Genomic DNA, 27,386 nt, shown 5'->3' with positions numbered 1-27,386 from the left:
ACATATGACTGATCAGTCCTCCCTGACACACACTGCACTCTGCTCTCCACTGCATGTGTGGAGGGGGAGGGGTAATGCCCCAAGAGGGAAGGGGGGGGTTAATACCCCAAGAGGTACGAGTCGGTGGGGATTAGATCCCTGGTGGGCTCTATTTTAACTTGGGGTGGGGATGTGTGGTAATGCCCATTAAAGTAGTTTGACACTGAGGGGGTGGAGTAAAATAATTTTAAAGTAAACCAGAAAATTGGGGCCTATGGATACTAGGGCTACACTTTATAATTATATATATATATATACACACACACACACACACACACACACACACACACACATTATATATATATATATATATATATATATATATTTACAGACAGTATATACATAAATTCTGACTGGTTTTGAGGGGAAAAAAATTGTCGCTTAAATGGTTAATGCTTTATTGCCTCTGCATAAATGCATGTTGGGTCTGTGTTTGGTAATCAGAAAGTACTAACCCTCTCTACTGTACCTGTTTTGATTTTGCAAGTTTCTCTCCATAATCCTTCTCAATCTGCATCAACCTGCTGCCGGCCTGCATGGCAAGGGGAGAAAAAAATAGATTAGTGGAGATGAAGAACAGGGAGAGACACTTTGCAACTGACCTCTGTGTTTGGCACCTCATCTGCATGCCGAAGTCACCGGGCATGGAGCCAATTCCAACGCCCTTTTATAGCAGCCAGAAAAGCAGAACGGTTCGTCTTTGATCTGCTTACAACTATTCATTACTTGAAAGGAGGGGAGAGAGAGGGAAAAAAAATCTGGGTCTGGTGCCAATTATTAGAAAAAACAAAGAGCTATGCCGAGAGAAGGGGAAACTGGCTGGGCGAGAAGAGCTCAGGATGACTTCATCTGCTGCAACAGCGCCATCTGTGAAAGGGGCATTATACTGACACATTAACTAATCATGCTTTGTAAATCTTTTCATACTGAGTAAAACAAGGGAAACCCTAGTTCTGAGAAACATTTTGCAGCTACATAATGACCTGGTAAAACATTTCTTTTTTTTTAAATAATAGTTTGGCAGGCAGAGGCTCCGTTTCAAGGCTGACATAATTTATTTAATCTTTGAGAAGGAAAACGTATGGGCTGGCTGCTTCCACTTATCAGCATGATTAGGAAAATATAGTGACAGTAAACCCCACTCTTCACACAGGGTATATTTTGCTGCTAATCACAGCAATGCCAGCGACCATCAATAATCTGAAGTGTATTCTGCTTCAATTTAGGACATGTTGAATAACTAACTAAAAAAAATGAGCAGGAAAAGGAGAGAGGAGCAAATGTAGCTGACAGTTCTTTACAAATGTCTCAGAAATGACACAAGGAAGTGACACAAGGAAGTGAGATATCACAACTCACCACCACCGAGGACCTGTGAAGCTTTCATATGAGGCCCCCAGCACCTCTGCTGGGATACCAGGCCATTAATCTATTCCCCTTGTATTTACTGTACCTTCCAGTCTCCTCCAACCAATATAAGACTAGTGTTGTTAAAATGGGTTCGGTATGATATCCCGCTGGCCGGGATGCCGAATGTTAATATTCCGACATCGGCATCCTGAGCGATAAAAAGGCAGCAGGGGGGCTCGCCACAGGTTCTATTCTCCCTCTATGGGTGTCATGGACACCCATAGAGAAGGAATCACTTACCTCGCTGGTATAGTGGCGGCGGTATGGTGCCCCCGTCAGGATCCCGGCGGCGGTATTGTGACTGCCAGGATCCCAATGAGCGGTAAACCGCATACCTTTAAAATATGTTGACTATTATTATTATGTGAGCTATTAACAATCCCCGTGTTCAAGGATGAATGCTTATTTTCAATGTGGGCTGTTATTATATTGCTTTTCTATACTGTGCTATATTCATACTTGCCTACCCTCCCGGAAGCTGCGGGAGGCTCCCGATTCTTCGGCTTGTCCCCAGCAGCCCCGGAAGGGTAAGTGATTCTCCCGCATCCCGCACAATCATGCCCGCTTCCTAGTGAAGCGGGCAGGATAAGGATAAAACAATACACTCTAAGCCAACCGTCTGAGAGGGTGGGGCTAATCGCGGCATTTAGCCCTGCCCTCTACCCGCAGCCCATCCAATAGCTGTCATTTCCTCCTCTTGGGGGCGGGGCCTAATGATCTCAGTTTGGCCACCCCCCCCGAAGTTGCCTGCTGCGTCTCCTCTCCGGGCTTCTCCTGGAAAGGAGACTTGAAAGGTAGGCCTGTATGGCTATATTATGTCACATTTTTAGTATGCAATATCTGCGCTACCTATTACTGGAGAAAAAGAGGTGGGACTTTTAGGGATGTAGGTACGTGCCAACCACTACATCCTACCCGCTCAAAATCCCGCCAGTCGGCATGCCGACCAAAAGGGACCACTCTGTGGCGAGAGGCTTCCTTGCACTCCCCCCCCCGCCAGCCATCTCACGTTGTCGATATTGCGACTGGCGGTTTCCTGAACTCCGGTCACACGTACCAACACGATTTTGACAATGTGCATGGTGCTTGGAGGATGCAGTGTTTATGTGCTCCCACTGTGAAGAAGACGGGATAGACCTAGTGCTGCAGATGAGGATCAGGGACGCAGTATAGGAGTGAGGGATGGGTTGGAGCAGAAAGTGGGAACAAAACAGAAAGGAAGGGTTGAGACAGAGCGTTGAAGGTGCTGGAGGGATGGGATTAGCAGCAATCAGAGCCGAGGGTGGGGCAATTATATACAGTACAGGAAAAGGGACAGAGCAGCAGAGGAGACCCCTACAATCCCAGCACAGGAAAGTGTAGCAGGGTGGAGCAAGCATACAACGGACTAGCGGCACGCATTAATTATAATCGTAATAGGGCATTATATGTGGTCACTGTGTGAAAATATTTCAAAGAGAAGGCGGCAGCAATGGCCTGGGAAACTAAATGAAGTTTAGCAGCCAACATGATTCAGATTTTGTTAGCACAGATCAGCTCACTAATACCGGGACAATCAATCAGACCTGGCTGTTTCTACTGTCTCATTTTCATATTGTGCATAGATTTTATACTAGTTTTAAGATGCTTATTCATGACTAAACCTCAAACCTGAGTCCACACACATTATTATGACATATATCCGCCGAGGTTAAACCTATGGTTTTAAATCTATGCAATTAAAACAGGGAGCTGTTGTTATACACACCCCTTCGGCAGCGTACACACATAACCACTAATACCACTATCACATCGCTAAAATTGGCTGCACCCGTGACTTGTACACGGATCCTTCCCAGGTGCGAACCTGCAAATTGGCGGGTTGGTGAGGTGCGCAGTGACATGAGCGGAGGCAGAGCCTGGAGATCAGATCATATCCAAACGCTGTCTGTCCCTTTAGCGCCGCCTCTCCCTATAGTGTGAATGGGACCCGGGGTCGCATCGACCGGCAACCCATTCTCACTGCACCTGACACTGTAACAACCCGGGAATAACCCTGCTTAATTCACGGGTTAAAATACCGGGTCAGGCGACCAGGGAAATTGGAACATATCTCTTTCTTTCACAATATACCGGTTTATTTGTGCAGTGTGATAGGGGTATAATTAACCTACGGGATCAAATAACGAGATAAATACATTAAGAAAGAAAACACTTTCTCTCCAGTAATTTGTCAATCATTAGCACAGTGTCATACACAGTAATGTAAGTAATCACATCTACAATCCCATGTGTATGGGAAGTTTTATTACTATTTATGTGATATGCACTCTGGTTCAGTTTTCTGCATGAACTGGCAAAGTGCATGAAGAATGAGACAGTTTCACCTAAATCAGATTTTCTCTCAGCAAAAAAGATTCCTCCCACATTCAGCTGTGATTGTGAAATGCCTTTGATGTGTTTGCTCATGTTTAGTGCGGTGTGTAATGCATGACAAAATCTAATGTGATTTAGGAGCCCGGCAGCTGACAGATATCAGGAATTCAGCAGATGTGCTGCAGGACCTCCGCTGGATGGGAGAAATACTGCTCCTTGAAGTGAAGATAGAATAAGCAATGACCTATGCGTTTGCCTCAGAATCTTACCTTTCTACCACTACATTATTTAATAGCTCAGATTAAATAAAAGAAAAAGTATCAGGTGATCTCAATTGACAAATGCAGGATTTTAGAAAGGGGATCTCAAAGACGGAAAATCTAGTTTTTAAAGATACAATTTAAAAAACCTACTACATGTAATGTTGTGCCACGATTGAGGTCCATGGGTGGATCAAAACGTTGGCTACAGGTATGTTTGCTGTACTGTGACACTGCATGATGAAATAAATACGCATTTGAAATCTCCCTCTCTCTCTCTATATCTTTATCGCGGAACCCTCTTCTGTTTACATACTATGTTATGTACTATGTGCCTAACTCAGAGCTGTACATAAATCTGTGCATGTACCGAAGCCGCGCTGTACATGTGCAGCATTCCAGAAAATAGCTGCGCGTTGTCTCTGTTTTCTGTGCATGCAGAAGCCAGTGGCTGCATCCTCAGCAGCGTGATTTCAATGGACATCCTGAGTAACTGGAGGGTAACTCAGATGGGTGGTAGTCATGTGACCGCCGGTCGGCTGACCGACAGTCACATGACCTCCACCGTGAGCCCGACGGCTCACTATCCCGATGGTCGGCATGCCGACCAACAGGGACTATTTCCACTCGTGGGTGTCCACGACACCCATAGAGTGGGAATAGAACCCGTGGCGACCGCAGGTCGCCACCGAGCCCGCAGCGTGGCGAGCCCGCAAGGGGCTTGCTGCACTCGCCCCTCCCCGCCGGGATCCCGGCGTCGGTATGCTGCCGGGATCCCGGCGTCGGTAAGGTGACCGGCGGTCAGGAGACCGCCGGTCACCTGTACTACACCCCTGCGTTGGCCGGACCGCGCCCCCTAAACGGCGGCTTAATGCTGCCGTCCAGCCCCCTCCCGCCCAGCGACAGCCTCTGCCTGTCAATCAGGCAGGGGCGATCACTAGGCAACGACGGACTTCGGCCGTCTGGCATGTGCCGGCACACTGCGGCGTCGGCGCAGTACTGACCCGATCGCACTGCTGCGATAAACTGGGTTAGATCGGGTTAGAATGACTCCCTAAATGAGAGTTCAAGGCAGTGGTTCTCAAACTGTGTACCGTGGCTCCCTGGGGGTGCCTTAGGACACTTGCAGGGGTGCCTTGGAATGGTGGTCCAGGACCAACTCAAATTATTTATTTTAGTAATATGCAAAACCAATGCTGGTGGCTGTCAATCATAAACTATGTGGACAAACAGAAGCAAATCTTGTTCCTCGCCACATAACTGAACCTAAGGATGACATATAAACACTATTTACTTACTTTAATATTTCTTTCTAAAATGTTCAATAAAAAACTTTTGGCCTAGGGGTGCCGTGAAAAAAATTCTGATACTCTAGAGCGCCATAATTCAAAAAAGTTTGTGAACCACTGTTTTGAGGTGTTCCCTAAATCACAAAACACTAGGCGACCATCTAGCACTGACCCGTAGATACATTTTGTAGAATGATACTCGTCTATACAATTTAAAAAAAGCAAAATAGAAGTCTTCCACACAGGTGCGGCTTGTGCATTTAGTTTATAACATGAAAGCATAGTTAGTTTTAAGTATAAAATAGAAGGACTGCACTGGAAGACTATATCTGATGATAGAATGTCAGCAAATGGAGACTTAATTGACTTTTAAAAAGCAGTGTTTGTTGGGACACATTTGACAGGAGCTTCAAAACCAAAACCCAAGATTGCATAATATACTGATATTTTAACATGGAACTTCAAGGAGAGGATAGCGTCAAGAAAGGCAATAGTGGGCGCAAGTGCACATTCCAAGAACATGTTGGCCATGTCTTCATTTGAAGTGCGAGGTAAAGCAGACTAGTACAGTAAGTGCAAAATGGTACAACATCACCTCCACAGAGCAGGACATCATTCTAGGGTTGCAGTGAACAGACTGTTTATCACACCTGCTAATGCACATTTGAAAGCTCACTAGTGCTCAGAGCACAAATGTATGACCAAGCAGGGAATCAAGGTGTCCTGGTCAGCTGAACTGACCTTCACCTTTTTCTCAACAAATGGACATGTGCATGTGTAGAGGCAACCTAAGTATAGAGGTCTATAGTGCTGGTTTCCAACTCTGTATGCAGGAGGTTGCTCCATAATGTAGTGAGGCACAGTTTCCTTGCATGGTCTGAGTGCAGTCATTCCCTTGAGGGTAAGATCAATGCTAATTAGGAATGAATGGTACCGAGAACTTCTCTACTACCCAGGTTGCAGCATTACTTTCATGACAAGAAAGGTGTTATCCAGGCAGGAAGAAAATGCCACAATTAACAGAACATGTACTGTATGTTCAAGCCATAATTTGAGGAGCATCACACTGATATTATCCTTATGTTACGGCCTTCTCAGTCACCAGATCTGGACCCAATTAAGCATTAACATGAAATTATGGAATAACACAACAAAAAAATTCCATGTTCAGGGACATTCTTGTGGTGTTGCATCCTTCCTTGGCAATTCCAGACAAAGGGGTATATTTACTAAAGTGCAGGTTTTCAGAAATATAGATGTTGCTCATAGCAACCAATCAGATTCTACTTATCAGTTATTTAACAACTTCTAGAAGATAATAGCTAGAGTCTGATTGGTTGCTATGGGCAACATCTCCACTTCTGAAAACCAACAGTTTAGTAAACATACCCCAAAGACTCAATACCACAGAACATACCGATCGTCCTGGCCACAAGTGTTGCCCCAAAGCCCTATTACAGTAAGTGCACTTGTATTGGTATTTATATTTTTTTATTCGCCATCTGTAAGTAACAACGACTGCTACACACAGACATGGGGCTGTATCCTATTAGCCCCGATGCCGGTGATTATTGGGGAATTTTAAATCTGGGATAAGTAACCATTTTTCTGTGATAGGTGCCGCAAAAAAACACATGTCCGTGGCTTTTTTGGGCCCTATGTGTTTTTGCACGAATAGAGGTAACTTGCCATACAAAACAAACAGGCTATAATTGAATAGCCCAAACTGACCTTTTTTGTGCAGCAAATTACCGCGGCTTATCGGATACCCCACAATAATAACCAGGGGCTACATTTACTAGGTATAGCTTTTCTATACTATTACATCTTCAGCAATTTCAGATACTGATTTTAAAGGAGCAATTGTATTCAATCCAAAGCCAGTTATGTTTTTCTCTCTCTCTCTCTCTATATATATATATAAGGATCTATGCATGTTATTATTATTATCCTTTATTTATATGGCGCCACAAGGGATCCGCAGCGCCCATTACACAGTACATAATAAAATGAGCAAACAAGAAAACCGCACTTAAAGTACATGACAAAATAGGACAGGTATAGAAAACCCGGGGTTAGGTGCCGTCAAAGGGAGTATGCAGTATAAGATAATGGCCCTCATTCCGAGTTGTTCGCTCGCTAGCTGCTTTTAGCAGCATTGCAAACGCTAGGCCGTCGCCCTCTGGGAGTGTATCTTAGCTTAGCAGAATAGCGAACGAAAAATGAGCAGAACTGCTACTAAATAATTCTTTGCAGTTTCTGAGTCGCTCCAGACCTACTCCTAGATTGCGATCAGCTCAGTCCGTTTAGTTCCTGGTTTGAAGTCACAAACACGCCCTGCGTTCGGCCAGCCACTCCCCCGTTTCTCCAGACACGTTTTTCCCTGACACGCCTGCGTTTTTTAGCACACTCTGAGATGAATAGTGACACTCCCAATGCCGTTTAAGTCCAAGTTCAGCCCCCATCGGCTGAACTTGGGGGAAAAGGGGTGAAAAATAAAATGTCCAAAACGACCGCAATTAGTGTCAAATCAATAGTTTTCGAGGTCGCTGATCACATTTTGAAAATTGATATGTTTCTTAGACTGTCCGTCAACATAAAGGCTATGGATCTTCACGCTAATTCTTTTAGGGGTTGGGTAGTGAACTTATACTTGAAGATGGGCGCAATGACCTCACTCACTCATCACTAATTCTCTTAATTCCCGATATGTTAGGAAGCTGAAATGTAACATAGGTATTCTTCAGGTGGGAAACAGGAAAACTACATAATAAGAATTTTAATAAATCTCCCCTATGGGGATGAAAAGGGGTTGACATAATGATGTCATTACTGATGCGTAATGTATGTGCGTGTCTTTGGTTGCGTGAACGCTAATGCGTAAACGGACAAGATCGGATCAAAATTTGGATTACACCTCCAGTGTGTAGAATGTAATAAACTACAAAAATTATCCTGTCACTTTTTAAGGTATCTGCTACAGGTGCTCCTCGGGTAACGGCAAGAACCATGGATTAATATTTACTTACATTAAGACATCTCAAATTTACATCTCTATAGATTTAGCAACCTGTGAAAATCAGAACCTCCCACGCGAAGAATGGGTAAAACAGCTAGTATTGAATATTTCTCTTACGTCCTAGAGGATGCTGGTGACTCCGTAAGGACCATGGGGATAGACGGGCTCCGCAGGAGACATGGGCACTTTAAGAAAGACTTTAGGTATGGGTGTGCACTGGCTCCTCCCTCTATGCCCCTCCTCCAGACCTCAGTTTACTACTGTGCCCAGAGGAGATTGGGTGCATTACAGGGAGCTCTCCTGAGTTTCCTGAAAGAAAGTATTTTGTTAGGTTTTTTATTTTCAGGGAGCCTGCTGGCAACAGACTCCCTGCATCGTGGGACTGAGGAGAGAGAAGCAGGCCTACTTCTGTGAGTTTCAAGGCTCTGCTTCTTAGGCTACTGGTCACCATTAGCTCCAGAGGGAGTCGGAACACAGGTCCCACTCTGGAGTTCGTCCCGGAGCCGCGCCGCCGTCCTCCTCACTGAGCCGGAAGATAGAAGCCGGGTGAGTATGAGAAGAAAGAAGACTTCAGAGGCGGCAGAAGACTCCAGATCTTCACTGAGGTAACGCACAGCAGTAAAGCTGTGCGCCATTGCTCCCACACAGCACACACAAACGGCAGTCACTGTAAGGGTGCAGGGTGCAGGGCGCAGGGGGGGCGCCGTGGGCAGCAAAAAAAACTTTTTTTCTGGCAAAAGTAGATATAAACAGCTAGGCGCTGTATATATAAAGAGCCCCCGCCAGTTTTCTATATATTTTAGTGGAACAGAAGCCCGCCGCTGAGGGGGCGGGGCTTCTTCCTCAGCACTCACCAGCGCCATTTTCTCCACAGCACAGCGCTGAGAGGAAGCTCCCCAGACTCTCCCCTGCTTATCCACAGTGAAAGAGGGTTTTAAAGAAGGGGGGCACATAATTTGGCGCAAAAATAAAGATTACAGCGCTATCTGGGTAAACATATTGTGTGTGTTTTTTCCTGGGTCATATAGCGCTGGGTGTGTGCTGGCATACTCTCTCTCTCTCTGCCTCTCCAAAGGGCCTTGTGGGGGAACTGTCTTCAGATAAGAGGATTCCCTGAGTGTGTGGTGTGTCGGTACGCGTGTGTCGACATGTCTGAGATAGAAGGCTCTCCTAGGGAGGAGGAGGAGGAGCAAATGAATGTGGTGTCTCCGTCGACAACGCCGACACCTGACTGGATGGATATGTGGAATGTTTTAAGTGCTAATGTAAAGTTATTGCACAAAAGATTAGACAAAGCGGAAGCTAGGGAACAGCCAGGGAGTCAACCCATGTCTGTCCCTATGTCGCAGGGACCTTCGAGGTCTCAAAAGCGCCCACTATCCCAAATAGTAGACACAGATACCGACACGGATTCTGACTCCAGTGTCGAAAACGATGATGCAAAGTTACAGCCAAAATTGGCTAAATGTATTCAATATATGATTATTGCAATAAAAGATGTTTTGCATATCCCTGACATGAGGGTGCACATGTATAAGGGAAAGAAACCTGAGGTAACCTTTCCCCTCTCACATGAGTTGAACGAATTATGTGAAAAAGCTTGGGAATCTCCAGACAAAAAACTGCAGATTCCCAAAAGGATTCTTATGGCGTATCCTTTCCCGCCAACGGACAGGATACGGTGGGAATCCTCCCCTACGGTGGACAAAGCATTGACACGCTTATCCAAAAAGGTAGCGCTGCCATCCCAAGATACGGCTACCCTCAGGGATCCTGCTGACCGCAAGCAGGAGGTTACCTTGAAGTCCATTTACACACATTCTGGTACCTTGCTCAAACCGGCGATTGCGTCGGCCTGGGTTTGTAGTGCTGCAGCAGCATGGACAGATACCTTATCAGCGGAAATTGAGACACTAGATAAGGATACCATTTTATTGACCCTAGGGCATATAAAAGATGCTGTCTTATATATGAGAGATGCTCAAAGAGACATTAGTCTACTGGGTTCTAGAATCAACGCTATGTCGATTTCTGCTAGACGAGTCCTATGGACCCGGCAATGGACAGGTGATGCCGACTCAAAGAGGCATATAGAGGTTTTACCTTACAAGGGTGAGGAATTGTTTGGGGAAGGTCTCTCGGACCTGGTCTCCACAGCTACAGCTGGTAAATCAAATTTTTTGCCTTATATTCCCTCACAGCCTAAGAAAGCGCCACATTATCAAATGCAGTCCTTTCGATCACAAAGAAACAAGAAAGTACGAGGTGCGTCCTTTCTTGCCAGAGGTAAGGGCAGAGGAAAAAAAAAAAAAAGCTGCACAACACAGCTAGTTCCCAGGAACAGAAGTCCTCCCCGGCCTCTACAAAATCCACCGCATGACGCTGGGGCTCCGCTAAAGGAGTCCGCCCCAGTGGGGGCATGTCTTCGAGTTTTCAGCCACATCTGGGTTCACTCACAGGTTGATCCCAGGGCAATAGAAATTGTTTCTCAGGGTTACAAGCTGGAATTCGAAGAGGTGCCTACTCGCCTGTTTTTCAAATCGGCCCTACCAGCTTCTCCCCCGGGAAGGGAGATAGTGTTAAATGCAATTCACAAATTGTATCTTCAACAGGTGGTGGTCAAGGTTCCCCTGCTTCAACAAGGGAGGGGATATTACTCAACCCTGTTTGTAGTCCTGAAACCGGACGGTTCGGTCAGACCCATTTTAAATTTAAAATCCCTGAACCTATACTTGAAAAGGTTCAAGTCAAAGATGGAATCGCTAAGAGCGGTCATCGCCAGCCTGGAAGGGGGGGATTTTATGGTATCTCTGGACATAAAGGATGCATACCTTCATGTTCCCATTTATCCACCTCATCAGGCGTACCTGAGATTTGCGGTACAGGATTGTCATCACCAATTTCAGACGTTACCGTTTGGTCTTTCCACGGCCCCGAGGATTTTCACCAAGGTAATGGCGGAAATGATGGTGCTCCTGCGCAAGCAAGGTGTCACAATCATCCCGTACTTGGACGATCTCCTCATAAAAGCGAGATCAAGAGAGCAGTTGCTGAACAGCGTCTCACTTTCACTGAAAGTGTTACAGCAACATGGCTGGATTCTCAATATCCCGAAGTCGCAGTTGGTTCCTACGACTCGTCTGACCTTCTTGGGCATGATTCTGGATACAGACCAGAAAAGGGTTTATCTTCTGATAGAAAAAGCTCAGGAACTCATGAATCTGGTCAGGAACCTATTGAAGCCAAAACAGGTGTCAGTGCATCACTGCACTCGAGTCCTGGGAAAGATGGTGGCATCATACGAAGCCATTCCCTTCGGCAGGTTCCATGTGAGGACTTTCCAATGGGACCTACTGGACAAGTGGTCAGGGTCACATCTACAAATTCATCAGTTGATCACCCTGTTCCCCAGAGCAAGGGTGTCTCTCCTGTGGTGGCTGCAGAGTGCTCACCTTCTAGAAGGCCGCAGGTTCGGCATTCAGGACTGGATCCTGGTGACCACGGACGCGAGCCTCCGAGGTTGGGGAGCAGTCACACAGGGAAGAAACTTCCAAGGTCTTTGGTCAAGTCAAGAGACTTGTCTTCACATCAACATCCTGGAACTAAGGGCCATATACAACGCCCTACGTCAAGCGGAGACCTTACTTCGCGACCAACCAGTTCTGATCCAGTCAGACAACATCACCGCAGTGGCTCATGTAAACCGCCAAGGCGGCACAAGGAGCAGAGTGGCAATGGCGGAAGCCACCAGGATTCTTCGCTGGGCGGAAAATCATGTAAGCGCACTGTCAGCAGTGTTCATTCCGGGAGTGCACAACTGGGAAGCAGACATCCTCAGCAGACATGACCTGCATCCAGGAGAGTGGGGACTTCATCAGGAAGTCTTCGCACAGATTGCAAGTCAGTGGGGACTGCCCCAGATAGACATGATGGCGTCCCGCCTCAACAAAAAGCTACAGAGGTATTGCGCCAGATCAAAAGACCCTCAGGCGATAGCTGTAGACGCCCTAGTGACACCGTGGGTGTTCCAGTCGGTCTATGTGTTTCCTCCTCTTCCTTTCATACCCAAGGTGTTGAGAGTAATAAGAAAAAGAGGACTGAGAACAATTCTCATTGTTCCAGATTGGCCACGAAGGACCTGGTATCCGGATCTGCTGGAAATGCTCACAGAAGATCCGTGGCCTCTTCCTCTACGACAGGACCTGTTGCAACAGGGGCCCTGTCTGTTCCAAGAATTACCGCGGCTGCGTTTGACGGCATGGCAGTTGAACGCAGGATCCTAGCGGAAAAGGCATTCCGGATGAGGTCATTCCTACGCTGATAAAGGCTAGGAAGGACGTGACAGCTAAACATTATCACCGTATATGGCGAAAATATGTTTCTTGGTGTGAGGCCAGGAATGCTCCTACGGAAGAATTCCATCTGGGCCGTTTCCTTCACTTACTACAGACTGGAGTGAATTTGGGCCTAAAATTAGGCTCCATTAAGGTTCAGATTTCGGCCTTATCCATTTTCTTTCAAAAAGAATTGGCTTCTCTCCCAGAAGTACAGACTTTTATGAAGGGAGTGCTGCATATTCAGCCTCCTTTTATACCTCCAGTGGCGCCTTGGGACCTTAACGTGGTGTTGAGTTTCCTTAAGTCACACTGGTTTGAACCACTTCAAACGGTGGAGTTAAAATATCTCACTTGAAAGGTGGTCATGTTATTAGCCTTGGCTTCGGCTAGGCGAGTGTCAGAATTGGCGGCTTTGTCTCATAAAAGCCCCTATCTGGTTTTCCATATGCATAGAGCGGAATTGCGGACCCGTCCTCAATTCTTGCCTAAGGTGGTGTCATTTTTTCATATGAACCAACCTATTGTGGTGCCTGTGGCTACGCGAGACTTGGAGGATTCCGAGTCCCTTGAGGTAGTCAGGGCTTTGAAAATTTAAGTGGCCAGAACGGCTAGAGTCTGAAAAACAGAAGCACTGTTTGTCCTATATGCAGCCAACAAGGTTGGCGCCCCTGCTTCGAAGCAGACTATTGCTCGCTGGATCTATAACACGATTCAGCAGGCGCATTCTACGGCTGGATTGCCGTTACCAAAATCGGTCAAGGCCCATTCCACTAGGAAGGTGGGCTCGTCTTGGGCGGCTGCCCGAGGGGTCTCGGCACTACAACTATGCCGAGCTGCTACTTGGTCGGGTTCAAACACCTTTGCAAAGTTCTATAAGTTTGAGACCCTGGCTGAGCAGGACCTCCTGTTTGCTCAATCGGTGCTGCAGAGTCATCCGCACTCTCCCGCCCGTTTGGGAGCTTTGGGATAATCCCCATGGTCCTTACGGAGTCCCCAGAATCCTCTAGGACGTAAGAGAAAATAAGATTTTAAACCTACCGGTAAATCTATTTCTCGTAGTCCGTAGAGGATGCTGGGCGCCCGTCCCAAGTGCGGACTACTTCTGCAAGACTTGTATATAGTTTTGCTTACATAAGGGTTATGTTATAGTTTTCATCGGTCTTGGACTGATGCTATGTTGTTTTCATACTGTTAACTGGTTAGTATATCACAAGTTATACGGTGTGATTGGTGTGGCTGGTATGAATCTTGCCCTTGGATTAACAAAAATCCTTTCCTCGTACTGTCTGTCTCCTCTGGGCACAGTTTCTCTAACTGAGGTCTGGAGGAGGGGCTTAGAGGGAGGAGCCAGTGCACACCCATACCTAAAGTCTTTCTAAAAGTGCCCATTTCTCCTGCGGAGCCCGTCTATACCCATGGTCCTTACGGAGTCCCCAGCATCCTCTACGGCCTACGAGAAATAGATTTACCGGTAGGTTTAAAATCTTATTTTCTCTTACGTCCTATAGGGTATCAAACTTATAGAACTTTGCAAAGGTGTTTGAACCCGACCAAGTAGCAGCTCGGCACAGTTGCAGCCGCCCAAGACGAGCCCACCTTCCTAGTGGAATGGGCCTTGACCGATTTTGGTAACGGCAATCCAGCCGTAGAATGCGCCTGCTGAATCGTGTTATAGATCCAGCGAGCAATAGTCTGCTTCGAAGCAGGGGCGCCAACCTTGTTGGCTGCATATAGGACAAACAGTGCTTCTGATTTTCTGACTCTAGCCGTTCTGGCCACTTAAATTTTCAAAGCCCTGACTACCTCAAGGGACTCTGAATCCTCCAAGTCTCGCGTAGCCATAGGCAGCACAATAGGTTGGTTCATATGAAAAGATGACACCACCTTAGGCAAGAATTGAGGACGGGTCCGCAATTCCGCTCTATGCATATGGAAAACCAGATATTTACCCCTTTAAATCAAGTGGCTGAAACTGCTGAACATGAGGTGACTCTGAAAAGTGACACTTTATACATTTTGCCCCTAGTGTTTGCAGAAACAGAAATAAGAGAGGAGAGCTGCTTATTTCATGAGGAGGGGATATATAGGGGAATTTTGTTAAACTTTTTCTAGAATAATTTAGCGTTATATTCATAAATACTGTTAAGCACCAAGCAGTCTGCATTATTACATAAATATCTCACTTCCTGTTCAGTGGCGTAAGTTCGCCCGAGTCGCCCGGAGGCAAGATGAATGTTGGTGCCCTCCCTGGGCTTCACCCGACTAGCTCTCAAAAAGCCTGGAAAGTACCTGCGTGCTGCAGCTCCCCCTAGATTCAGCTTCCTGCAAACTGTCTCTGTGGATACCACGGCAGATAGCTGCCGTGGTATCAATACCGACGTCGGGATCCCGCCATTTAGATGGTGGGGCGAACACAACGAAGCCCCTTGCGGGCTCAGTGAAGAGCGGCACTCGCCACAGGTTCTATTCCCACTCTGGGTTTCGTGGACACCCACGAGTGAGAATAGTCCCTGTTGGTCGGCATGCCGACCGTCGGGATAGTGAGGGTTCGGGATGTCGGTGCCGGTATTGTTACCGCCAGTCTCCTCACAGCGGGTCACATAACTACATCCCGACACAGCTCCTCTGTCTCAAACTAGCAGGCACCCCCTGCTCTGTGACTCCTCAGGGTCACGGACGGATAATGCATCACCATAGGTGTGCGCAACACATTTTTTAAGGGGGTGCACCATTGAAGAGGTGTGCCTAGCACCGCCTTTTGGCATTCCTTTCTACTCCATATGCACCTTACCTGTATGGTGGTTTCTTACAATGGGGAACCTCTGAAGAAATGTCCTCCCTGGGCAGATGGCGTCTTCAGTTGGTATTCACTATTCATGTAGGATATCGCATAGTCTTGAAGATACCTGAACCAATGTCATCATCATACAACAGAGGTTCAACCAGACTTGTGTCACCTCCTGTCTCTCAGCCACACCATCTCCCGCCTGCATCTCATAGCCATCTCTTGACTCATTCCCCAATTCTAACAGCACGCAACCTCCTCTGCCTTCATGTAAGTCTCCTCTCATACTCCTGATGCCAGCAGCATTCAACCTGCTCCCGTCAGCTTCCTCTCCCTTCATGCAACTCGTATCAGCCTCCTCACCCATTCCACTTAAACCAGCAGCCTCCTCCTCTCACCTCATGCCAGCTTCCATCTCCCCCAACCCTGAAATCAACCTCCTCACCCACTCCCCTTAAGCCAGCCTGAGCCTCCTCACCCTCTCCACTCATTCATCAGCATTCAACCTCCTCTCCTATTCCCCTCATGCCATCCGCATCCTCGCCTTTCATTCCAGCCTGCTTCTCACCTTTCATGCACCCCTCGTATCAGCCTCACCCCTCACCCACTCCCCTTAAGCCAGCATCCTACCCCCTCATGCCAAAGTTTGCCAGCTGTCCTCCTTTTAGTCCAGTCAGTAGTCATTCACTCCCCTCAGCAGCCCAGTCACTAACTCCACTCCTCTCACCCTCATGGCCCCTTTCAGTCTCAGTATGCAAAGTAACAGGCCAGGGTTACAGGGGGAGTCTGTGGAGTTGTCACTGAATGCAGCTGCTGCTGAACTAAAGTGAAAGGACCAATTGTAAATACTCACCTCATTGAGAAAAGGTGGGGTGTGCCTGTCCTGCCTGGTGCGGCGTGGCCTACTGGGAGCCTAGGCCATCACGACACTGGCGTCCTCATGGTGGTGGCTGGCGGGGAGTCCAGTCCAGTGACTGCAGCTTCCTATGAGCAGCGGCTGCTGTGCGGCTGCTCCGTGTTGTCCCTCGTCGGTGCAGGGTGTCCGCCTCACGGACTAGCGCCAGCGCATGACTGATGTGTGTCTCGGTTCCTGCGGCATACTGGCTGCTTGGCTCTTCTGCGCCGCACAGCGTCACGCGTGTGCAGGAAGCCAATGATTTTTAATTCAGTAGAGCGGGTGGAGCTGGGCTGCATACGTATTGTAGCTGTCCAGGGGAGGACTGATACGCTGACAGACAGCCAGAAGCCTTTCCTGCTAGGGGTCGGGTAGGCATTTAACAGAATGCTAAAAGTAAATGACAGGGGGCCACATCCCTTTGCCCCCCCCCAACCGACTGTGTGTGACCTGTTACTACACCACCACAAGTCCAGGTCCGGACCCCATGTAGCAGTACAGCAGCCAGCAAATACATGTCTTGAGACAGTGGAGGAGAGGTGCCCCCTGCAGGACAGGAGCCCGGCGGCAGCCGACTCCATTGTCTCCAGGAGTTCCGCCTCTGTTCCTGTTATATGAACAGGACGTACCACTTGGCTAGTGCATCCTAATGAAAACCATTCTACACGTACCACGCAATTGAGTATTAGGCTTTTATTTCCACATATGTATACACGTCTATTTATATACTTGTGTATATTATTATTATTATTATTATTATTATCATCCTTTATTTATATGGAGTCACAAGGGATCTACAGCGCCCAATTACAGAGTACAAAAACGAATAAGCAAAACAGGAAACAGTGACTTACAGTTGAGGACAATAAAGGACAATAAAATAAACATAGCTGCATCACTGAAATACGTATCAGGGTGGCAGAAAACCACAGGATTTGGTGACATCGAAGATGGTTTAAGTAAGAGAAGAAAAGCACATGAGGGAAGAGGGCCCTGATCGTGAGAGCTTACATTCTAAATGTGGTGGTATTCATGTGACCAGCAGTCGGGAGACCAATGGTCAAATGACCTCCACCAAAATCCCGCCCCCTCACTATCCCGATGTTCGGCATGCCGACCAACAGGGACTATTTCCACTCGCAGGTGTTCACGACACCCATAGAGTGGGAATAGAATCACAGCCTGGGGAGCCCGCAAGGGGCTTGCTGCACTCGCCCCTCCACGCCGGGTTCCCAGTGTTGGTATGCTGACCGGTGGTCTCCTGACCCCCTGTCAACCATACTACACCCTTCTAAATGGAAGAGGGCAGACAAACAGAGGAGACACAGATGGGGTAGACAGAATGGAACAGAGGGTTAGGATAAGATTTTACTGGGTTTGCTGAAGAAGTGTAGAGAAATTTTGTAGAGAGGTGGAGAATCTGAGGGGGAGAGGTAGAGAATTCCAAAGAAAGGGAGCAGCAAGAGAAGGAGAGGTCAGGGGAGGAAAGGTAGATTTGAGTATCACCAGCATAGAGATGATATTGGAAGTCAAAAGAGCTAATGAGTTCGCCTAAAGGGGACATATAGAAAGAGAAAAGGAGAGGACCAAGAAAAGAACCTTGGGGGACACCTACAGTTAGTGAAAGTGGAGGGGAGGTGGAGTCATGAGAGGAGACAGAGAAGGAATGGTCATAGAGGTAGGACAGCCAGGAGATGGCAGTATCACACAGACCAAGAGTGTGAAGGATTTGCAGAATGAGAGGGTGCTCCACAGGGTCAAAAGCAGCAGAGAGGTCAAGAAGAATAAGCAGAGAGTAGTGGCACTTAGATTTGCAGCATGGAGTTATTGCAGACTTTTGTGAGGGCAGTTTCAGTGGAATGGAGAGGACAGGAGCCAGACTGGAATGGGTCAAGCAATGTGTGGGCGCAAAGGAAGGCAGCAAGGCGGTTGCAGACAATACGCTCAAGGAGTTTGGGGGCAAAAGGAAGAGAGATGGGTCGGTAGTTGGAGAGGGTGTTTGGATCAAGGGTAGGTTTTAAGAATAGGGGAGACAAGTGCATGCTTGAAGGCAAGGTGGACAGTGCCTGATGAGAGGGAGAGATTGAGATGGTGGGCATGAGATGAAAAGGCAGAAGGAGAGAGGTAGCGAATGAGGCAGGAGGGGATAGGTTCAAGTGAGGAGGTGGTGGGGGGCAGGAATGGGTGAGGGCCATGACTTTCTCACCAGATACATGGGAGAAAGATCTCAGAGTTAGTAAGAGGAATAGGGAGGGGTGGAAAGGGAAAGGAGGTAGCTGGTTGCTGATGGTCTGGTGGGATACAATGACCTGATGTATGGAGTCAATTTTGGATGTGACGTGGCAAATTCAAGAGCAGAGAATGAGGATGGGAGACGAGGTGGAAATGGGCAGAGGAGGGAATTGACAGTGTCAAAGAGGCGCAGGGGGTTGGAAGACTGGGAGGAGATGAGAATCTTGAAATATGACTGTTTAGCGAGGGAAAGGGCTGTACTGAAGAATGAAAGCATAAGTTTGAAATGGAGGAAGTCTGTCTTAGAGCATGATTTCCTCAACTGTTGCTCGGCAGTACGTGAGAATGTCTAGTTATAGTTCATGATCATATTTGTATGGCGCCACAAATTCCACAGTGAAGAGTCAACAAAGAAATTGAAAAATATAAATTAAGCTTAAGATGTGTAATACAAACACAAGCATAACGGTGGTGTACAGGTACAATATGAACTAGCACATAAGTTACGCAGCAGGATAACATGGAATTAAATAAAATTGCAGCATAAATCATCATAGGTACAAGTGGGACAGACAGAGAAGGATCAGGCATGAGATATAAAATACTAGCAGACATGTTTATGAGTGTTTATAATTTATAGTATATATGGTAAGAAACAGATTACGCCTTAAAGTAGGTTATAATATAAGGGTATTAGAAATTCAATCTGAAATCCTCTGAGTATATAACCATACAGGCTACTGCCCTTACATGATTTACCAACCGGACAGCTCTGCTCGCTGGTGGGATAATTTTCATCTTCATCATTTTATGGAGTGAATTATATAAGCAGCAAAATAAAATCACAAAATACCACTTGAGCCAAAATTCTGATCACCCATCTACAAACCTTATGTCAACAGCAGCCCCAATGCAGCCACTGTATAGTCCCCGCAGTAGCTGCAGCTATTCTGATTAATGACCTCAGAACGACAAGCCCTGACAGTTACTCATGGGCCTTGGTCACAGTTTTGAACTAGCCCTCAGTAAAAGGTAAAATGGTATGGTCACAGGTTCTCAAACTCGGTCCTCAGGACCCCACACGGTTCATGTTTTCCAGGTCACCTGTAGATTTTTAAAATGTGACAGTTGGTGATACACAGTGCACGTGCTGTTACTTGGATAACGTGAACTGTGCGGGGTCCTGAGGACCGAGTTTGAGAACCACTGTGGTATGTATGTCATAGGTAAGATTTACTTTCTTTAATCCTAAATGTCAGCAACCCTTGCTGATGCATGTCAATAAATATATTTTTTTTTCCATTTTTCTCCTTCTATTTTGAATGGGGCAGGGGAAAGAGTATTTAGCAGTATTTCACATAAGTGTATTAGTTTTCCCTTTATTGTAGATTGTGGGGAGGGATGGGGACAAATGTATATAATAATATACAAATGTAAGTGTATTGTGTATACAACAATACAAAAGCGAATTTGAACAAAATTAAAAAATACTGGAAACTTCTAAAGCCGAATAACCGGCAACACATTTTTATTAAAGCACATATTCACTTCTGGAAGACTGGTTTGCATGGAGTAAATATGGGCTTCATTTATGACACTGCGATTTGGAATGAGAACAAGGGAGTGAGAAAATGCAACTAATCCATTAAAATCAAGATCTATTAAAAAAACATATGTGGTAACGAGTGTAAGAGAGTGAGCTTCCTTGTATGCTAACCGCAGGCTGCTCGGAGTAGAACAGCTGGAGAAAAGCTGTTTATTTGTTATATAATGCACCAGACTTTAAAACAAATATTTGAAATTCAGTTTACACTTTTTTTCCATTAAACTAGACTGTAAGCTTCTTAGAACAAGATGTGATGATTACACGACTAGATTGCAAGCTTCTTTGGACAGGGTCTGAGCACTACCACGCTTGATTTTAAGATTTTTAGGATGGGTTTCATCAATACTAGATAGTATAGATTACTAGTTAGGTTTCTGAGGAACAGAGAGAAAGAGATATCTCAGTAGCTTACATATACAAGCCGTTAACTATCCGAGATAATGGATACTGTTAACCATTACATTTAGAGCGTGGAGGCGATAGGAACATGGACAGGGCCCACAAAATTCCACCCCTGTACAATTACCAAGACAAGTGGTTTAGGAGACCCGATGCATGTAGAGAGAAGGGTCTCCAATGTAATGAGAGTGGCTCACATAATAAAGTTATACAGTAGTAGTGGTTCACAGACGTTGTCCGCAGGGCACCGCAACAGTCCAAGTTTTAGGTATATCTCTGCTTGTGCACAAATGGTATAATCAAATTGACTAAGGTACTAATTAAGTCACCTGTGCCTAAGCATGGATAGCCTTAAAACCTGGACTGTTGGGGTGCCTTGAGGACCGTGGTTGTAAACCACTGAGCTATAGAGTGTGTATGTAATATGTCAGACATATAGATGGCCACCAATCACAGTAAGTTGTTAGATATGACACAAGGACCAGGCTTGTGTGAGCTGTATGTTTATTTTTTTTAAGATGTGGGCACCAATTCCATGATCCAAGTCCCCCACTCTGAGGAGCATTGGAGCAAGTTCTGGAGTGTAGGGGAGCAGCAAAATAACTTAACATCGTACATACTGTAATATGTACACATTGGTTTCCTTATACACTATATAATGTATGTAACCCAGTATTAATATAGTGTATACAGTATAAATAACATAAGTGGTCAGGAAAAGGTTAACTAACCTTAATAAATATACACACATAATACAACCAGTAGGAGACAGAACTGGGCTTTCTAGGAACACATTCTCCCAGCTCATGTTAAGACGCCTGTCTCTTCTTGCTGGCAGCTGCTCTGAGGTTCGGTGCACTGACTGAGCGCTCAGATCCACAAACACAGCAGACTTGGTAGGATAAACTGTTGCCACTGGGCATGGGCAGATGTCTTGTTCCATCCATCATAATGCATGTTGTGGCTGGAAATCATATTACATACTACTGCTGTTGTGGGGTCATGCCGGCTGGCGTAGGGAGGTTCCAGGCATGACACAATGAAACACATCCAGGAAGCTACACATTACTAAATATTTGTTTAGGAGTAAGCAATGTGGTATATGTAGCTCAACATTTACGGGGTTGGTATTAATTACACATATATATTTGTAAAAATATATTCTTATTCACAGAAATCAAGAGAAAAACTCTAAACCATCTGTCCAAACCATATAATACAATAAAGAGGAGCTCAGGGCAAATGCACAGATACAATATAAAGAAAAACATGAGATCGGATGCATGAAAACGTCCCACAATTTAATGAATAGCATTCAACAGTACTATATTGGCTAAGAATGAAAAATATAAATAAATAAATAAAACAAATAAAGGTGAGAGGGTGGGGGTGATAATGGCATCAGTCCCAGGCTTGGACCCAGCAGAACTGAAGAAAAAAGGTACAAAATGGAGAATGCAAGGCTCTGTGAGTCCCTAATAATATGGGTACAAACACTAGAATGACTCTGATCTGGGTCTGAGGTCAAAACAATATATCACAAAGCCACAGACATGCACAGTATCAGCCAAGAGTTAAGGTAAACCATTCCCTGCAGGGGTGTCTAGATTGATAGAAAAGGCAGATCCACTAACAGCACTCTATTGTCATACCCCATGGTATATTTGAAGCAACATTAAATACTAGATTTGAGAGAATGTGGGAGGGCTATGAGGTAACTTCCCACACCTCTAACAACCATGGACTTGCTTTAGCTTATGCAGGGATGACTCTACCGGTTACATTTGGAACTCAAAGAACAGTTTAGTTTGAACCAGAGACAGAACCAGATTTTGCACAATAGGACAGACCAGTATCTTGTAATACGTGGTAAACGCTCCTCTACCCACCAAAGCTCTTGCAAGCATGGAATCCAAATCCTTTGACCAATTTAAGGGACAAAAATGTGTAACAACTGTGATAATACAATGTCACACCTGAAAAACTAGAAACACGTGTGGAAGGAAGTGTATGTTTGGCCGTGACCTAAAGCATGGCAAGAGGTTTCCAAGGTGTACTGTATATCCACAAAAGATCTACAGTAATTGATGTGATACAATGCTCATGTCAAATAGAAAAGGCAGATTAATGAACGGTAACTATTAATCAGTCGTCATTTAAATGGGTCATCCTGAGCTTCATATTCAAAAAATCAAGAATGAGTCTGCACTAGTAAGTGCAATAAGGTTAACAATAGTGTATGAACCAATGTAGAGACTGCCATATACAATTAATGTTAGACAGTACTGGACTGTCCCTGGAAATTTTGTAGATACAGACAATATATGTTTGACTAAAGGAGCATACACACTTGCCGATAAAATGAACAACGTCGCTCATTTTCACCCTTCCTGAGCGCCCTCATTCACTTTCTCGGCAAGTGTGAATGCCGGCGACGACGACGACCGATCCGCAGCACCGCGGATCGTTAACGACCCTCGTATCGGTGGTGTATGCATGCTCAATCTTTTATCCAGAAGCTGCCTGCATGGCCTGCCCGCTGTGTGACGTCACTGAGTGATATGAATGGTCATATCGCTCAGTGTGTACGGCCGGCCCGGGAGGGGAATCACTACACGTCGTCGCTCATAGAGCGGCGTCGTTTAGTGTGTATGCACCTCAAGGCAAAAAAACTCTTTCTTTTAACATAAATATAGCCTTTAAAATTTACACTGGGGCTGTACTTTCTGGGTCATAATCCCGTATACATTGGGGAAATCACGCAGACTACCGCTGGAGATAAGCTCAGCTGCTTCAATAACAAACTACTAAATAGTCTGGCCCATATACGTGAGTCATCATATAAATTGTCTCCATGTAGGTACAGTAAGCAGCAACAACATAAATGGGTACGTGAGATCTGAATCTGTCAATACAACAACATATCATTCAGGCAGCACACATCTAAATCTACACATCTATACATACATCTCTCTCTTTCTAGATCAATAGAGCAAATAAACATTGATGGTCACGTGAGATATACATGTCTGTCAATGTAGTTAGGAGTACATTAAGCTGCATTAGAAGCGGTAACCGGTCATTAGTAAACCATATCAACATATAATACATACTTTCACATTTTTACACATTGGATATTTTACCATCATGTTTAGGGATAGAACAGAGCCAGGGCTGTAGAGGTATGCTTCATCACCTCTGCTGTCTGAGGCCTGCGGATCATTGAACCCCAGGTGAGAGGGTGATGTATGCATAGTCCTGTACTGAGATTTGATGCAGCCTGTTATATCCAATGCATTGCAGGGCCCAAGATCAATGTTTTACAAATGAGTGTTCTTGATCTGCCAAATAAATCTATGAAATTCCCCATTAATCAACTTCTCAATCAGAGCCATAAAGACAATAGATAGTATTGGCATGGATTATTGGAGTTTGGGAATGAGAATTATCTTGATGAGAGGCCCAGCCTAAATAAGAGGGAGAAGTGGCCAATTGCAACTCCGATACAGCATGTTTAAAGAATACAGACTATGAATATTTTTCAGTAATTGAACACCTAAATAAATAAAAGAACTAGGCGCCCACACCTATTGACATGGCTATTGACTTTTCTTATTGACTTCTTGGTAAAGTCTAGAGAAACAGCAATAGGTCATCAACAAAGGCAGCCATCTTAACTTCTACGCTGTAAATATGGCTATACAAAAACCAAGCGCCTGGTGAATAGGAACCTCAGCAGCGTATCTATTGCTAAATTAAAAGCAAAAGCAAGAGACGATGGTGAGCTATACTCTCCATTAATAGACCGATTAGTAAGTGGGATGTCATATTTAATTAAAATGGAAAAACTGCCTACCATAATCACATATATAAAAAATATTGTTCAAATGCATCAAGACACTTTGCCAAATACATTTTCTGCCTCCAAACTAAGTAGGACATCTGGGATACTTTTTTTTTTTTTTTAAATAGAATTATTTAGCAATAGCAGACACTTAAGCACACACTCCCTTAACCATGTGTAAAACCCAGTTTTTGAGGTGTAAGGTGAGAAGACCAATTACTCTTTTAAATCATGATTTAAAATCCTGGGTAGTCTGGTTGCCAATAGGTTCCCTATTGGCAAACAGACTACCCAGGATTTTAAATCATGATTTAAAAGAGTAATGGGTCTATATGAGGAGACAAGTTTAGGATTTTTTAAACGGAGGATAGGATGTCTTGTGCTAGTATGGAGACCCCACAATAGGACAAAGTTAAGAAAGAATGGTTGGTGTGGTAGTGTGGCCTACAACAATAGCATAATTTTTCTAACCAAAAGCTGATAACTGTCCGTATGGGATGTGTAAAAAAGTAAAACACTGTGTTTATCAGCAAATGGTTTACAAATGAATAGATACAATAAAAAGAAAACATTTAAAGTAATCCTGCATATACAACGCACTTATTTTCACATTTTCCTCCTGAATAACAAATCTGCACTTAACAAAACAAGGTAGGAGCAGAAACAGTAAACTTAAAAAGCATAATTACATAATCTTCTAAAGGCCCACCGGATAAAATGGGCAAGACCGTTGTCAATGATTCCAAATCTTGATGGGTGTAACAGGACAAAATGGATATGGCTTTTGAAAATTCACTTACAAAGCAAACAAACCCTGTGTCTAAGAGAGACAGCTGAAGAGAAATCCTAAAAGAGTAATATTTTATACGCACATACAGTAGAAGAGGTAATTCCCTTTACGTTAGTTTGTATCTGAGCCATAGCTGTAGAAATAGTGTCTTCTATACCATTTAATTTCTGATATGTTAAGGGCACGAGGAGAAACTAGGTTTCTCTGCATGCTCTTTGGTTGTGCGAAAGATAATAAGGGGAGACTCTAATGGTGTAACACAGTCATCATCAACTCCAAAGTAGTAATCGTATGGTCTCACCAAAGAGGACTAGCTGAGGGAACACAAGCCACAAAGCCTGTGACGCTATGATGTTTCCTTCTCATTTTTGTCTTTGAGTGACAGGAGAACTCACTTGGAACAACTTGAGAGGGTATGCTGTCCATGAGTATTCTGATTCAGATAAGCGTATATATATATATATATATATATATATATATATATATATAATTTTTTTTAGGTACGGGACCATTTGACCATTTGGTTTCACACTATCATTTTTTTCACATTGGTGTTGGTTTATATTAGGCTTAGGGCCCGATTTAGACCTGATCGCTGCTGTGCATTTTCACACGGCGGGCGAACAGTTATTAACTGCCCATGTGTATGCACTGCAATGCGCACCGGCATTGGCAAATAATGACAGACATTGCCGGTCAGTGACAGGCTGTTGCGAAAATTCTAATCGCACAGCCATTTGCATGCTGATTGACAGGAGGAGGCTGTTTGTGGGTGGTAACTGACCATTTTATGGGGGTGTCAGGGAAAACGCAGGCGTACCCAAGTGTTTTCAGGGAGGGTATGTGACTTCAGCTCCGGCTCCGATCAGCCCGTTTTGACCGCACTGTGGGAGTAAGTCCTGTGCTGTGCAGAGACTGCCCACACAGTACAAATCATTTACTGGTGAGTGAGCTGCAAACGGATTTGCAGCTGTCTGCTGACTGAGTTTATTTTTAGCAGCTCGACATACACACGGGATCGCACACCTGCACGGCAAATATACACTCCCATTGGACGGCGGCTATCTGATCGCAGGACAACAATTTTAGCACCCTAGCGAGCAGGTCTGAATCACCCCCTTAGTTGGGTGTGGCTCACAAGTCAGCCCTTGTCTGGATGTTGCCCTCTGTACCTGAGAGGTGAGTGCATCTATCTGCAGAGTAATGATGGGTTAAGCATATATGGTAGTATAGGGACTTGCAGTGCATATATGGTAGTATAGGGACTTGCAGTGCATATATGGTAGTATAGGGACTTGCAGTGCATATATGGTAGTATAGGGACTTGCAGTCCCTTGATGGGCTACAAGCTGTAATGTTTTGATCAAAATATGAACAAAAACACCATGCTTTTATTTGTTAGTTATACACAGATTTGTAGAGTTAGTTATAGCATTGCCAACAGCTGCCCTTCTGTTCTGTCAATATAAAAGTGTTTAAAATAGGATTTTGATAACCTACCGGTAAATCCTTTTCTCCTAGTCAGTAGAGGATGCTGGGGACGACATCAAGACCATGGGGTATAGACGGGATCCGCAGGAGACATGAGCACTCTAAAGACTTTTCATTGGGTGTGAACTGGCTCCTCCCTCTATGCCCCTCCTCCAGACCCCAGTTGTAGGAACTGTGCCCAGGGAGACGGACATTTCGAGGAAAGGATTTACTTAACTAGTGGTGAGATATTTACCAACTCACACCCTCAACCATGCCGCACACATGGCATTCAACATAACACACGAAAACAGGCATGAACTAACTGCAGGAACATGCTGAAACCAAGAAAAAACAACTTGTGTAACTGTAATAACTAAACTGCAGGTAAAGTACGCACTGGGACGGGTGCCCAGCATACTTTACGGACTAGGAGAAAAGGATTTACTGGTAGGTTATCAAAATCCTATTTTCTCATACGTCCTAGAGGATGCTGGGGACGACATCAAGACCATGGGGTCTATACCAAAGCTCCAGTACGGGCGGGAGAGTGCGGATGACCCTGCAGCACCGATTGACCAAACTTTAGGTCCTCATCGGCCAAGGTGTCAAACTTGTAGAACTTAGCAAATGTGTTTGACCCTGACCAACTAGCT

The 27,386-nt window shown here is 45.2% G+C and overlaps 1 protein-coding gene across 1 annotated transcript in view; it reads right to left on the bottom strand.

The window, feature by feature from the left end:
- The window catches only part of CEP112 (centrosomal protein 112), a 733,320-nt gene that overhangs the window by 121,110 nt on the left and 584,824 nt on the right, over window positions 1–27,386 (bottom strand). Inside the window, exon 23 of the mRNA XM_063960841.1 lies at window positions 509–571. Coding sequence (XP_063816911.1) covers window positions 509–571 — 63 coding nt within the window. The remainder of the gene's footprint in view (window positions 1–508; window positions 572–27,386) is intronic.

This window comes from Pseudophryne corroboree, chromosome 3 (genome assembly GCF_028390025.1).
Source record: "Pseudophryne corroboree isolate aPseCor3 chromosome 3, aPseCor3.hap2, whole genome shotgun sequence".
Lineage (NCBI taxonomy): Eukaryota > Metazoa > Chordata > Amphibia > Anura > Myobatrachidae > Pseudophryne > Pseudophryne corroboree.
The sequence above is the reverse complement of the archived record's forward strand: the minus strand, read 5'-3'. Positions and strand labels throughout refer to the sequence as shown.